Source organism: Budorcas taxicolor, chromosome 13 (assembly GCF_023091745.1).
Source record: "Budorcas taxicolor isolate Tak-1 chromosome 13, Takin1.1, whole genome shotgun sequence".
Taxonomy (NCBI): domain Eukaryota; kingdom Metazoa; phylum Chordata; class Mammalia; order Artiodactyla; family Bovidae; genus Budorcas; species Budorcas taxicolor.
Genome location: NC_068922.1, coordinates 63,567,301 through 63,581,944, shown reverse-complemented (window position 1 = coordinate 63,581,944; position 14,644 = coordinate 63,567,301). Strand labels below are relative to the sequence as shown.

Genomic DNA, 14,644 nt, shown 5'->3' with positions numbered 1-14,644 from the left:
GCTGCTGTGTCAGTAAGGAGAGAATAAACGTGTCTGTAGTTCTTAGGACTCCTTAAGTTTTCTCCAGCTTCCCTGCTTGCGCCTTGCCTACCTTGGGTTCAGCCAATAGTGAGATACAGCAAGACAACTGGTGTAGTTGGCAGGATCAGCAATACACCAGGAGAACTCTAAGAGGTAGCAGGCAAGGGCCAGCTCCACTTTGGGGCCCCGAGGTTTCAGGAAACCTCAGGAATCCAGATTCTCATCCCCGATACCTGCTCAGGACTACCCCAGAAGACAAAGCTAGGAGATCTGCTTGAAGTGATGGAGGCAGCCAGGTGTACTTATATAATTAGGTCTCGTCAGTCAGCTTCAGTTAAGTACCTCATCAATACACTCTCCAAATGGGCTCGGGGATAGGCACATAGCTCAAGTTGGTCCAGACTCAACTGCAGGATTTCAGGATTTTTACTGGAAATCTGGTGTGGTGCAATACAGAAAACTGTCCAACAGTGAGTGACCCAAGGAGGTTACCCTGGGCTGCTTGGAGCCAGATTCCTTGTGGTCTGCAGGCTTCCTCCCTGGTTGGAGGAGTTACACCCTCTCAGGTGGTCCCAAAAGTCCCCAGGTGCTGGGCAGTGGGCTTTTCCTGACAACTACCATAAATAGTTGGTACTTGAATGATTGCCCCCACCCACAGTTCTCATACTTACCCTACTACAAGGGAGAAAAACAGAGAAGTAGGTGGGAACATACCCCCACAGTGCGTCCAATGGAATGTCCTGCTTCAGCAAGTCTGTCTCTGGGGAACATGCTGGCTCTTCTACTAACTGCTGGCTCGCATGGATCCTCACTAATCCGGTAGTTTAGCGCCTTAGAACCACCTGGAGGGCTGAATAAAACACAGATTGCTGGCCCCACCTTGAGCTTCTGATTCAAGGAGATGGGGACCTATAATTTGCATTGCTAACAAGTTCCCGGGGGATGCCTATCGGCTAGTCCACAGTACCAGGCATTGTAGGATTTTCAGCCCCTCCCGCCTAGTGCCTGTTGCAGAGTGGAGGCTACTGTAATGGCGCGGAGGCGCTGTCTTCAGGAGCGCTGCCAGGCTTGGCAGGAATGCGAATCTAGAGTTGCTACTTTGCCCCCGTGAGGGGAAGCCTGCCTGAGGGTGACACCAGCACAGAATTGAGACACAGTGACACTTTCCAGAGGACATGAGTCTAGCCATGCTTGATACCGACCTGATCCACCCTCTGGACGTTTCAGTGCTGTGACAACAGTTTCCTTTTTTGCCTTTAGCCCATTTGAACAGGGGTGCTATCTAGCAATTCCAAGAGTCTTGCTGAGGTGGAGAAGACAGAGATGCACCAGGGGAGAAAATGGAAAAACACTTGGGGCTGAAGCTCCTGCGAGGGGCTGTCTCTAGGCAGACAGAATCTCCTGCCTGGCTTTCAATGGCCTGGTGGTTAAGGTCGTAGGCCTTGGAATGAGGTGGGCTGAGATGTTAGGTCTAGGCAGAGTACCTAGCCTCTTGGAGCCCCAGTCACCTTATTTATTACAATTACTTACCTCAAGGAGCAAATTAGGGACCTTGGCGATCATCCTGGCATGAAGTAGCTGCTCAGTCGATAGACTTATTAGGATGATATTATGATAGTGTGACGTGTGTGTACTCAGTCGTGTCCAGCTTTTTGCAACTCCATGGACTGTGACCCATCAGGCTCCTCTGCCCATGGGATTCCCCAGGCAAGAATACTGCAGTGGGTTGCCGTTTCCTTCTCCACTCCATCTTCCTGATGTTATGCCCAGAGTCTGAGTCCCCAAAACTGAGAGAATAAGACGTCCACAGCAATGCAAAAGCATAAAGGGGTTTATTGCTAGCTCGAGTTAGGGCCCAGGTCTCATCCAGCACAGTGGAATCGGACAAGAGCCCCGAGCTCTGAATCACATCTACTTTTATACAGACGGTTCTTTGTTTCTGTAACAGCATAGCTGATTGGCTAAACCATACTTGCCCGCGGGACTTTTAAACCTCGCATCCGTATCTGGATTGGCTCGGGTCTGGCGCCGGCGCGGGGCTACGGGGATTTTTCTGATTGGTCGAGCTACACTGCCTGCGGGAGTTCCCAGTGCCTCAGCATTCCTAGAGACTAAACCTCAGGCCTAGCCTGCCCCTTAGAGCCTGTCCTGGCTCCAGTTTGGTCCTAATACCTGACTCAAGGATCTTACGTCTCTTACATAACAATCTGGTGGGAAGGACTACCTGGGAAGCCCCTATAATAGTTACAGATCACAATAGGAGGCCTCAGGCTATGAGTAGCAACCCTGGGTCCCTGGCAAAGGGCAGGAAGCCACCTCAGAGGCCTCCTGGAGAGGGGGAGTATCTCAGAACCCTCCAGAGGCTTTGTGTGCATCTCAGGGCCAGTGCAGGGGCTCCAGGATTCTGGTTTGGGTGAAATTACTGAGGACTACTTGAGAAGTTCCACTACAGTTGGGCCTTCCTGGGGTGGGGGCAGGGGAGCTCCGTTAGACAAGGATCAATTAATTTCAAGATCATGTCAGACTGGGAAATCAAGACTGCTTTGGGATTTTAAAGGGAGTAACCCTTGGCTGATCACTGAAGGGTCGCCTTCCCCTTATTCTGTTCCCTCCAGGCCCCTTCTCTACTTTTCTTTTGCAACATCTGGCAAGTCATACTTTATGCAGAATTCTAGGTGTTGGTAGACATTGGGATAAATAATGAGAGAAAAAAAGAAACCAAAAGAACTAAACTTTTTCCCAGTCATAATGCTCTACTTTTTGACTTGGGGAGGAATCAGTTCTGGCTCAGACAGTAGAGAATCTGCCTGCCAATGCGGGAGATGTGGATTCGATCCCTGGATCAGGAAGATCCCTTGGAGAAGGAAAACGCAACCCACTCCAGTATTGCCTGCAAAATTCCACGGACAGAGAAGCCTGGCGGGCTACAGTCCATGGGGTTTCATAACTTAGTGACTAAACCACCACCACCACCACCACCACCACAGCTGACTCAGTGGCTTGTAAATGTGATCTCATCAAATTAGGTAATTTAAAGAAGGTTATTTTTGTAATCATCACCATGATCATTAAATTTTCTTTAGTAGTTGTGTTTTTATTATTGCTCTGGTAGTCTGTGCAGCTGTTGGGCCCAGGAATTCTAAAGAGGAACTCTAAAGAAAAGAAAAAGGAGCTCTGAAAGATGTGAAAACCTTCAGGAGCCAAGGGAATGAAGCTATTTCCTGGGCTTCCCAGATAACAAGAAGGCACAATCATCATCGTTGTCATCACCATTTGGTGGTGCCACCTCCCAGACTCTACAACTCCCATAGCCAACTGGGAGAGCTGACAATAGCTACTATCTCTCTGCAAGCCATCCGTATAAAACTCCTTTCTGGAGTGAACAGAAACATAAATTTGATGATTTTACTGAGAAAATAAATGACATTCCTGCCCCATCCCTAGCCCCCCAACACACACCTGCTATGCCTATGTGCATATAGATATACTTTGTGCATGGAAGAAAAAAGAAGAACAAGTGTATTCTAGACTAATCTGAAATTCACTACAGATGGTTTGGCTAATTCAGTTAAAATCAAATTCTTTTCTTTACCTATCCTGTCGCCTTCACACATGGGAATTGGTTTTTGGAGTTAAATTCCTGTATAAAGTTCCTGTTGTATGATGGGGTAATTTCCTGACAGTGGGTGATGATACTGGATCTCTGGTTCTTCAAACAGGTGGAGGAACTTAGAGTAAGGATCAAAAGATTGCCAATTAGGTTGGCCTGTGGTCCACAATCCCAGAAGGGATTGAGGTCCTGAGGATTGGCTACCCCTCAGGGTAGTGGTTTTGAAGTATATTGCTTCTGTAGAACCATAAACATCAATTTCTACTTTAAAAACTTTGAAGCCATTTAAAACACCTCATGCGAAGAGTTGAGTCATTGGAAAAGACCCTGAGGCTGGGAGGGATTGGGGGCAGGAGGAGAAGGGGACGACAGAGGATGAGATGGCTGGATGGCATCACCGACTCGATGGACATGGGTTTGGGTGAACTCCGGGAGTTGGTGATGGACAGGGAGGCCTGGTATGCTGCAATTCGTGGGGTCGCAAAGAGTAGGACATGACTGAGTGACTGAACTGAACTGAACTGAAAAGATATAGTAAAAATACACATGTTTAAACATGCTAGGCACCAAATTTAACATGTTAGGGACCACCTGGATTCGAGTTTGAAGTTAACCTTTTGCTGTTTCTGTTTAACATAAGACTGTTTAGAGGTCGCAAGGTGAGCTGTTCAAACCTTTCTGCAACAACTTCTCTGTGTGAATTAGACCTTTTTTGGGCTTACGCAACCAAAACAAAAGATGGAAGTAAACTGGTTGCAAAAGCTGATATTAGGAGGGCAACTGTTAGTCTCTAATGTCTGATTTCAAGTTTTTATAATATTAATTTATAACTTCTAATGTCTCACATAATGGGCTCCCCCTTAAGAATTCAACTGAGGAAATGATATGCTCCTAAACAAGACAAAACATGAAAACAGTTGCTTCAGACTTTGTTGCAGCATTTCTGGCGCTGAAAGTGTCCTCAGAATAAATCCAGAGTCCAGCTCTCACAGTGGCCAGTTGTGGATTTTCCCCTTCAGTAATTTTTTTTTAACTGGAGAATTACCCCTCCCGTGTTCAGGACAGATCTTGTGCAACTGTCTATCAAGATGGGCCACCCTTCCCTGGGTACTGCTTCAGGTCAATCAGAGCCCCACTCATGGGAATTTGAATTTTGAGTGGTCCCATGCAAGAACTGAAGTGGTTGGAGGTGACATCCCATAGCTTTGCCCTGAAAACACTGTCCATTGGTTTCTTTGACCTGGCTCCTTTTACATCCTCAGGGCGCTATCCTTTCTAAGGCTTGTTGTTTGGCTTTTCCTTTGATTCTTTGAAGAATCCAGACCTCTCCAGTAGAGTATCACCCCACTTTGTTTCTTAGGCTAGCCAGAATCAGTTCTGTTGTTTGCAACCAAAACATTCTGACTGACTTACTCCAAATTTTGCAAAGGGAAAATGGTAGTAGCATCAAGAGGTCAGTGACTTGTTCAAGCCCACGTTGTTAGAACTTTGGGCACAAGTTTAAGGCCATGCTCTCCAGGAAGAAATGATCCTAAATCAATATTTACAACAGGAGAACAAACACATCTAGGACAGAACTCACCTTTGTACTGTGCATATGCGAGAGACAGGAAGAGAAATGTGAATAATGGCTGGGAAATAGGGGGCATGTATCCCAGATCTTCACAACTTTCAATTCTGGTCACTCAGGCAGGGTTTTGCAGAGACCCAGAACCGTTCTCTCTGGACCCTAAGGCTTGAGAAGGAGTTTCTGAAAAGGTGGAAGAATCTTAGGATCTCAACTGAGGGGGAACTTGGGCAGATAAATACCTAACCAGGGATCTGAGCCAACAGAAGCAAAACTGAAGGTCTGTGGGAACAGACCACATATGCTAACAATAGTAGTGGCAGTGTTAGTCGCTCAGTTGTGTCCGACTCTTTGTGACCCCATGGATTGTGGCTTGCCAGGCTCCTCTGTCCATGGGATTCTCCAGGCAAGAATACTGGAGTGGGTTGTCATTCCCTTCTCCAATGCTAACAACAGTTCTGACTTTTAACAAGGGATGATGGTCATTGTTCACTAAACCGTAAGCTCTGTAAGAAGAGGACTGGACTTGTTCACCACAATATTCACAACACCTGGCACAAGGCCTTGTGCCTGGTAGGTGCTCAATACACATTTGCTGAAGGGCTGAATGGGTTGGGCTTCCATGTGGTTGTCTGGACCCAGCAGCCTAGTGATTTTGTCACTAATGGACTGGGTCTTTGGCTTTGCATTTCTGGCCTCACTCGGGGGGAGAATGGTGCCTGGCTGGTGAGAAATGTCTGGAAAACACAGGAGCAGTGGCTGCAACGTGTTCCCAATATTCTAATTACTGATGACATTTACTCAGCAGCAATTGTGGTACAGGGAACAAAAAGTTCTGTGGGCTTGCAGCCTAAATGACAGAACACAAAAGAGCAACTGGGAGCTTCTCTCTCTCTTGCTTTGTTAATGTATAAGAAGCAATACTATTTCAAATTTACAATAAGAACAGCAGGAGTGATGATCTCCCATTTTATAGAGAAATGCAGACTTTTCCCAATGTGCAGAATCGTGTCCCTAGCCTAGCCTGGAGGACCCATCATTTTTCTGCGTGTGTGTTCTCTGCCCGGATAGTTCCAGCTCTGTCCAGTCTCGGGTCTGATGTTTGCGTCCTTCATTCCATGCTGGTTGTGTCACTGCAGGCGCAATGTGGGTCTTCAGTGGAGAAAGTTCCTTGGAAAGGAGTTTTGAGACATTTGAAAGACGGAAGATTGTAAGTAGACAAGCGGGTTGGGGTAGGGGGCGGCCCCACCTGTGCTGGCCCTTGAGCCCCACTGTCCTCATCTCCAAGGACAGAGATAAATGGTGGTTATCAGGGCTAAGGAAACTGCTTCCCATTGTTTAGTCACATAACCTCTCTCTAGACTCTCTTGTGTACAACAGGCCTTGTTATTATTTTTTTTTAAATTATCTTCTTGTACCACTACTGTTTGCAGTTTCTTCTTTCTTGTTTATGGTAATTCCTTTGGGAAGAGCTCTAGTTCTGGGGGACACTGGCAGGTGAAACCTCAGCTTGTCTATCTTTTCTACTGGCAGGGATGCCCTCGGCCAAGCAGGGCAAGTAGGTGCTATCACTGAGAGCCCTTGCCTTTCAAAGTGCTGGGAGTTTTCATGTGACCGCCCCCACCCTGGCTGGTCCTTTTTCACAGACCCTGTTTACACCTTTAGTGCTTCTCTCCCCAAAACAGCACCTCCCAGGGTCCTTTCAAAGATAAGATGCTTCATCTCAGTTTTCCATAGACTCAGAATCTCTAAGGATGGGGCTGTAGGTGACAGTTTGGGACACTTGAGGAGACAGGCCCCTGATAACCCAGGACAAAAATTGCTGCCTAGTTACCATGCCAGGCTCACTGCCCCCTTCCTAGTTGACAGAGCTAGGGTAAGGAGTGAGGAAAAGTCCAGGTTTTCAGAATTAAAAATGGCTGGAACCACTGGTTGGAGTCCTTTTAGCCTGGGAGTGGGAGAAACATATTTTCTCTTTCTTGGGAACTTGAATTATGAGTGGTCCCACGCAAGAACTGAAGTGTCTGGAGGTAACTTGCCCTGAAAACACTGTCCATTGGTTTCTTTGATCTGGCTCCTTTCATGTCCTTCAGGGTCCTATCCTTTCTGAGGCTTGTCACATGGCTTATCTTTTGATTCTCTGAGGCCCCCAGAAATCTCTAGTAGACTGCCCTCTATCTCCCCCACTCCTTTGTTTCTGAGGCTAACCTTTTTGGTGGAGCCTCCTAAGGCTGTAGGATCCTCAGGCCAGAGCCTTCTGGCGGCTGGACCCACAGCAAAATCCAGTCACAATCAGCCACCCCAGCTTGTATTCACAGACCCAGACCCCTTAGGGCAGACAGCACAGTGAGACTGGGTATGGAGTTGTAGTCATTTTGTTTTTGTGGAGGTGAGTGGAGATCCTTAGAAGGGGCGTAGGGTGAAAGACTGAATGTGTGCTCAGTTGTGTCCGACTCTTTGTGACCCCCATGGACTGTCGCCTGCCTTTATATACCAGACAAGAATACTGGAGCGGGCTGCCATTTCCTACTCCTACTTCAGGGAATCATCTTCCCTACCAGGGACCATCAAATCGACGTCTCTTGTGCCTCCTGCATTGGCAGGGGAGCTCTTCACCACAGCGCCGCCTGGGAGGCCCAGCAGTTCCTTAACGGTTGCTTTCTCCCTCCCTGGTTTTGGAGGCAGCTTCGGGTGTCCTGGGTCAGACGGTAAAGCGTCTGTCTGCAATGCAGGAGAGCCGGGTTCGATTCCTGGGTTGGGAAGATCCCCTGGAGAAGGAAATGGCAGCCCACTCCAGTATTCTTGCCTGGAAAATCCCATGGATGGCGGAGCCTGGTAGGCTACTGTCCATGGGGTCACAAAGAGTCGGACACGACTGAGCGACTTCACTTCGGGTGTCCCTAGGGTTAAAGGTAGGGGGCAGCACTGTCTCTGGCGGCCAGATCCAGAAAAGCGCTTACCAGGAGTGCAGCCTCAGGGCTAAGCAACCGCGTTTCCCCAGGCCCGGGAGACAGCAGTTGCGCAGCTCGAGGAACTTGTGTGGTGCAGGGGACTAGGCGAAGGGGAAAGAACGGTTCGGGTTTCTTAAAGAAACAGCCACACATTTTCGAGAAGACTACATGTATTTGGATTTTAGCCCAACCCTAGCTGAGACTTCCTGAAGCCCCGCCCCAACGTCAATAGCCGCGCCCACTCCGTTCTCGGAAGCCCCTCCTACCAGAGCTCTCCCGCGGCAGAAAGGCCCCAGGGTCCCGGGAGCCCCGCCCCGCCACCCTGAGGCGCGCTCAGCAGGTGGGGTTGAGCACGCGGCAGGAGCAGGCGCTGCGGAAGAAGCGGCACTGGCAGAAGGCGCACGGGTCGCAGCAGGCGGGCGCTGGTGGCTTGCAGCTGTCGCGGGTGGCCACGCAGGGGGTAGGCGGCGGGGGCCGGGTCCGTGCCACGTTCTTCATCGGAGCCTTTCTCTGTGGGGAAACGCCGAGGCTGCCCGAGCCATCCACGTCCGCCCCACTCGTCTTCACCCCCGCCTGGGAACTCCTCGGACTAGACGTCCCCACCTGCTGTCCACCGCCCGCTCGACTCATGTCCACAGAGCACCCTAGCTGGTCCTCGCCTGCTCCGCCATCAACACTTAACTGACTCGGGCCTGGCCTCTTCTCTCCCTACGGGATCCCACTCAGCTGCACGGTTTTTAACTCCCGTCTCTGTTGTCTTCCGCTTCCAGTGTATCCGCAATCCCTGTTGGTTCTGCCTTCACGTAGGTTCGGAGTCTAGCCACTTCTTCACTACCAATGAAACCCTGGGCTTGGCCGCTGTCTGCTGCCCTTGCCCCCTTACTGTCCAGTCTCCAGCGCACAAGGGACTAAGCACATCCTCCTTCCCCTTACTGGGATCCCTGACGCCCTCTGTGGTTTGGCCCGCCTACCACTCCCACTGGTCTTAAACACATTGCTCCACCCGCCCGCCCTCTGAGCACCGAACACAGCAAATGAGTTGTTGTTGCAGGCGCTTTGTTTTGGGGCTTCCTTTCCTGGGGACATTCTTTGCTATGCACTCCAGTGCAGGCAGCCACCCACCATCTGTGGCTGATGAGTACTTTAAATGTGTCTAGTGCAACTGAAGAACCGAGTTTTCAATTTTTATTTAATTTTAATTAAAATTTAAAGATGAAGTAAAATGTTTCCCATTAAAGACAACTACGTCAAGGCTGTATATTGTCACCCTGCTTATTTAACTTATATGCAGAGTACATCATTGCAGATGACACCACCCTTACGGCAGAAAGTGAAGAACTAAAAAGCCTCTTGATGAAAGTGAAAGAGGAGAGTGAAAAAGTTGGCTTAAAGCTCAACATTCAGAAAACAAAGATCATGGCATCTGGTCCCATCACCTCATGGGAAATAGATGGGGAAACAGTGGAAAAAGTGTCAGACTATTTTTGGGGGCTCCAAAATCACTGCAGATGGTGATTGCAGCCATGAAATTAAAAGATGCTTACTCCTTGGAAGGAAAGTTATGACCAATCTAGATAGCATGTTCAAAAGCAGAGACATTACTTTGCCAACAAATGTCCATCTAGTCAAGGCTATGGTTTTTCCTGTGGTCATGTATGGATGTGAGAGTTGGACTGTGAAGAAAGCTGAGCGCCGAAGAATTGATGCTTTTGAACTGTGGTGTTAGAGAAGACTCTTGAGAGTCCCTTGGACTGCAAGGAGATCCAACCAGTCCATCCTAAAGGAGATCAGTCCTGGGTGTTCTTTGGAAGGACTGATGCTAAAGCTGAAAAACTCCAATACTTCGGCCACCTCATGCGAAGAGTTGACTCATTGGAAAAGACTCTGATGCTGGGAGGGATTGGGGGCAGGAGGAGAAGGGGACAACAGAGGATGAGATGGCTGGATGGCATCACCGACTTGATGGACATGAGTTTGGGTGAACTCCGGGAGTTGGTGATGGACAAGGAGGCCTGGAGTGCTGCAATTCATGGAGTTGCAAAGAGTCGGACACAACTGAGCAACTGAACTGAACATTGTTTTGTTAGGACTATATTTCACTAGTGTTAAAAACTGGGCATTGGAATTGAGAGTGTAAAAGTAAAAGAGCGCAAAAAAAGTAAAATATTAATAACTTTTTATGTTGGTTACATATTAAAATGATAATATTTGGGATCTACTGGGTTAAACAAAATATTAATATTAATTGCACCTGTTTTTTTTTCTCTTAAAAATCTGGCTACTAGAATTTTAATTTATGTGTGTCTCACGTTGCATTTCCATTGAACACTGTGGCTCAAGATTACAGAGTTTCTCAGTCTTTTAAGTGCTGCCTCCTTCTAGAGAACTTCCCCTGACCACTTTTCCCTTTCTTCTGTCTCACTGCCATGCTTTCATTCCTTCACAGTGTTTATCATTATCTGAACAGCACTGGTTAACGTGCTGTTCTATTTCTCCCAGAAGAGTGTAAACTCCACGAGAGCAGTTATATATCTCTCTTGTTCACTACTATATTCCCAGAATCTAGCATATAAATAGATTTTACAGTTCTGTCAGTCATCTGATCTGCTTGTTCACTTTACAAAGGCTCAATGAGAACAGGGAACTTTATTGTGATCACAGTGCCAGGTCATGCCTTCCAATGCTTGTACAATATTCCTGGCTCTGTTTGCAATGATCTGATCAAATGAGGCACACTAAAATAGGAACACTGTGCATTTCAACAGTGCCTTAATCTAGTATTTCTCGAACCTGTATCATGGTGGTACAATTTTAGGCAGTACATGAATATTAAATGACACTGAATCACACAGTGAGAGAGGATTCCTTTTTCAGTCTCTTTCAAATGGAAAGGCTCAGTTTGATGTCAATATATCCTTAGTGTTTCCCTAACACTTTCTAATCCTTCTTTGTTAATGCAGAGAGCAAGTCTCAGATTTAGAACTTGTGGCAAGCAACACCAACCAGCTAGAATTTGCTAACAAGGTTTTATTTTCGTTTTACTTATTTTCATGGTTACTTCCTATTTATGTCAGTGATACTGGTTTTCTATCATGATTATATAGTTGGTTTTTTTAAATTTATTTTTGGTTTTGGCTGTCCAGAGTCCTTGTTGCTTCAAGGGCTTTTCTCTAGTTGTGGTTAGTGGGGGCTACTCTCTAGTCGCAGTGTTTGGGCCTCTCACTGCAGTGGCTTCTCTTGTTGCCTTGCATGGGCTCTAGGGTGCACAGGCTTCAGTAGTTAGTTGCAGCTCCCCGGCTCTAGAGCATAGGTTCAATAGTTGAGGCGCACAGGCCTAGTTGCTCTGAGGCATGTGGTGGTCTTTCCGACCCAAGGATCCAACCCATGTCTTCTGCATTGGCAGGAGGATTCTTTGCCATAGAGCCACCAGGGAAGTCCTGTTACATAGTATTTTTGTTTTTAAGTTTTAAACAAATATTAAATAAGTGGAATTCAGATGTGGTAAAAGTTGTAGAAATGGTTCTGAAATGACTGAGGTTTGGGAAACATCGCGTTCATCCAAAAGAATGAATGACAGTGAAATTTCAGGCAGGGTTCGAGCTAGTTTAGAAAGTTTGAGCTAGTTATTTTAGGCAGGGTTCAAGCTAGTTTAGTTTGCTGCTGCTGCTAAGTCGCTTCAGTCATGTCCGACTCTGTGCAACCCCATAGACGGTAGCCCACCAGGCTCCTCCGTCCCTGGGATTCTCCAGGCAAGAACACTGGAGTGGGTTGCCATTTCCTTCTCCAGTTTAGTTTAGGTAAGCAATTTTACTCAGCATCCTGGACCTCAGCTCTTGGCGGTCTGCTTCAGGGCTCGAGGTCAGGAAGGTTTTGGTAGCTTTCAGTTTCTCTGGGGCATGCAACCCTGGAAATCTTTCATTTAGTTTCTGGCCAGAGCTTGGATGTCCTCCCCCTTTAAGTCCAGCCCCATCCCGACAATGTGAACTCCCAGGCCTACCTTGGAAGCTCTTTTCTTCTTTTCCGCTTCATTTCTGCTGATCTTTTTGGATTTCTTGTTCAGTGCTTCAAAGAGAGACAGAAGGAACAAAGCCATTTTCTGAGGGTCCTTAACTGCAGTGAAGAGGGAGGAGCAGAGAGCGCTCTAGGAAGCCCCAGGGTGGGGGAGAGGATGAAGGTTTGGTTGGATAGATCATATCTTGGGACTTAGGCCAGCAGCTTCTGCAGCCTGGCTGCAGACCTGGAGCCAGAGACTGACAGCAAAGAGTCCTCTGAAGGAAAGTGAAAGGGAAAATCCAAGAAGGCCCTGGAAAATGGACTCAGTGTCTCTACAAGGATGGTCTTGTGTTTCCGGTATTCCTATTTCCTATTTCTCAGAGCTTTGGAGCCAGGCAGACCTGATTTGAATCCTGACTCTTCCACATAACAGCTTTGTGGTCTTGGACAACCTACTTAATCTCCTTTTGACTCAGTTTTCTCATATGCAAGTAGGTACTGTTATACTTCCCTTGAAGAGTTGTGAGGATAAATGAGGTATGTTTATATAGTGGAAAATCTGACACAGATCAATGTTAATGTGTTCCAGGCCTTCCCATATTTCTAGAATATCCTCTTTTTGAAGTGAGAGGCAAGTCAGTAAGGAATATTAGTTCTGAGCTTAGATTCTGGAGTTAAACAGAACCTAACCCAGAACCTGGGTGTGTATTCAGTTCAGTCAGTTCAGTTCAGTTCAGTCGCTCAGTCATGTCTTACTCTTTGCGACTCATGGACCATCTCTGCCAATCACAAACTGTATGTTAGTTACTTAACTTTTCTAACTTTTAATTTACTTAGCTGTGAAATAAGATAGGAATAAAAATAGTATTCACTTCAGAGTACCTATCAGAAAATAAGTATATATGTTATTATAATTATTGTCAGATGAATTTGAACCAGAAATTCTCCAATGCTAGGCTCTAATACCCCTGATATTTTCCTCTGAGCAGTCATTTTCAATTCTCAACCCTGGCATGAAAGAACTAGTTTGTCCCAGACTTGGTTATATTCTGCAGCATTTTCTAAAAATTTTACCATTGATAGGAGTTATGTGATTTAGTAAGTTTCAGAAACACGAAGTTAAACCAAATTCACCAAGTGTCTTGACTTTATGGTTTCTCAGAGCCTCTATCATGCTAAGCTGCATATTAGATTGGTGAGAGGCAGAGCTTTCTTAACCAAACAAGTTAAGGGACACTTGATTCCTCCAGAATTGTTCTGAGGAATGAGCACAAAGGAGCTCTGACTGATAGCAATGGATCCTGATATCGGCTTGGGGAGTGTTTGACCCCCTGCAGCCCCTTCTCATGGGCCAGAGCCCAGAGGCTGGGCCCCAGGCCAGGCTACTTACCCATGATAGAGACAGAAGGGAAATCCAACAGGTTCATGGAAGAGTTGTTCTTCAGGTTCCTTTCATCTCTGGGCTTTTCCTCAGGTGCAAGGTGGCTGTAGGCACTGAGGAAGCATAGGCAGACCAGCAAGGTAGCCAGGAGGAGGCGGCTGACATCCATCCCAGGAGGCTTGAGAGCGACAGAGAAGGCAGTCAGGAAGGCCAGGGGTCTGGCAAATGCATGTGCCCTCCTGCTTTCTTTGTTTCTTTGGGCTGGTGCTCTGACCCCCATCCCACAGCCCAGTGTCCCAGTGGAGCTGGAGGACCAGCAAGGCTTAGGACATGGAAGGAGAACTCATGAAGGAAAAAGAGAGGAAAGGAGAGATGGGAGGGGAAGAAAGACAAGGAAGGGAGGGAGATTGCAAAGAGAAAAAGAATGCATTGCAATTGGTCTCTGCCTTCCAGAGGGTGGGGTGCTGTTTTTCTTTCATTTTATGTCGGTAGCTCCAGGAGATCCAAGGCCTAAGCAGAATTGTTGATAGGTCCCCAGTAATGCCTCACGGTGGCAGAGGTCTTACTAAAGTACCGAGAATAAAGCTCATGAGTTAAGACTCAAGAGAAGGTGCATGGATAAATGGCTCCTTTGGACAAATGTGTATGTCATTGCATATGCTATATTCTGACATCCAGAGGAAATGAATGCAGGTATGTTTTGTGTCAGAAGGATAGGATGGACCTGTTCACATAGGCTAGCTAGATTTATTGATTTATTGCTAGCTGGGTTTTGATGAAGAAGACAGATCCCAGAGTGGATTTCTTCCCACAAATGTCTGTCTGTCTCAATCGGGGCTCACAGTTTCAGCATCATCTTATCGTCTCCGAATGTGGGATCCCCACTCCTCACCCACCCTGTGCATGTTCTTGCTATCGTATCTGGACTTATTAGTTAGGTGGCGCTAGAGGTGAAGAACCTGCCTGCCAAGGTAGGAGATGTAGGAGACTTGGGTTGGGAAGATCCCCTGAAGGAGGGCATGGCAACCCACCCCAGTATTCTTGCCTGGAGAATCCCATGGAAAGAGGAGCCTGGAGGGCTCCAGTCCATAGGGTTTCAAACAGTTAGACACAACTGAAGT

General features: G+C 47.2%; 1 protein-coding gene across 1 annotated transcript; it reads right to left on the bottom strand.

Annotated features, from left to right (window-relative positions):
* Positions 1 to 8,482: 8,482 nt before the first annotated feature.
* ASIP (agouti signaling protein) lies at positions 8,483 to 13,695 on the bottom strand. Its single transcript, XM_052651243.1, has 3 exons — positions 13,533 to 13,695; positions 12,147 to 12,211; positions 8,483 to 8,659 (listed from the first exon to the last, which is right to left on the bottom strand). The coding sequence occupies exons 1-3, from the start codon at positions 13,690 to 13,692 to the stop codon at positions 8,483 to 8,485; spliced, it is 402 nt and encodes a 133-aa protein (XP_052507203.1). The 5' UTR covers positions 13,693 to 13,695.
* Positions 13,696 to 14,644: the final 949 nt, after the last annotated feature.

What these genes read in the sequence shown, in the direction of transcription:
- ASIP (XM_052651243.1), bottom strand. Translation starts at nt 13,692, where the DNA reads ATGGATGTCAGCCGCCTCCTCCTGGCTACCTTGCTGGTCTGCCTATGC. An exon ending in CCCTTCTGTCTCTATCATGG is followed by an intron (nt 12,212 to 13,532) that starts GTAAGTAGCCTG and finishes CTCTCTTTGAAG; the next exon opens with CACTGAACAAGAAATCCAAA. An exon ending in AGAAGAAAAGAGCTTCCAAG is followed by an intron (nt 8,660 to 12,146) that starts GTAGGCCTGGGA and finishes GTTTCCCCACAG; the next exon opens with AGAAAGGCTCCGATGAAGAA.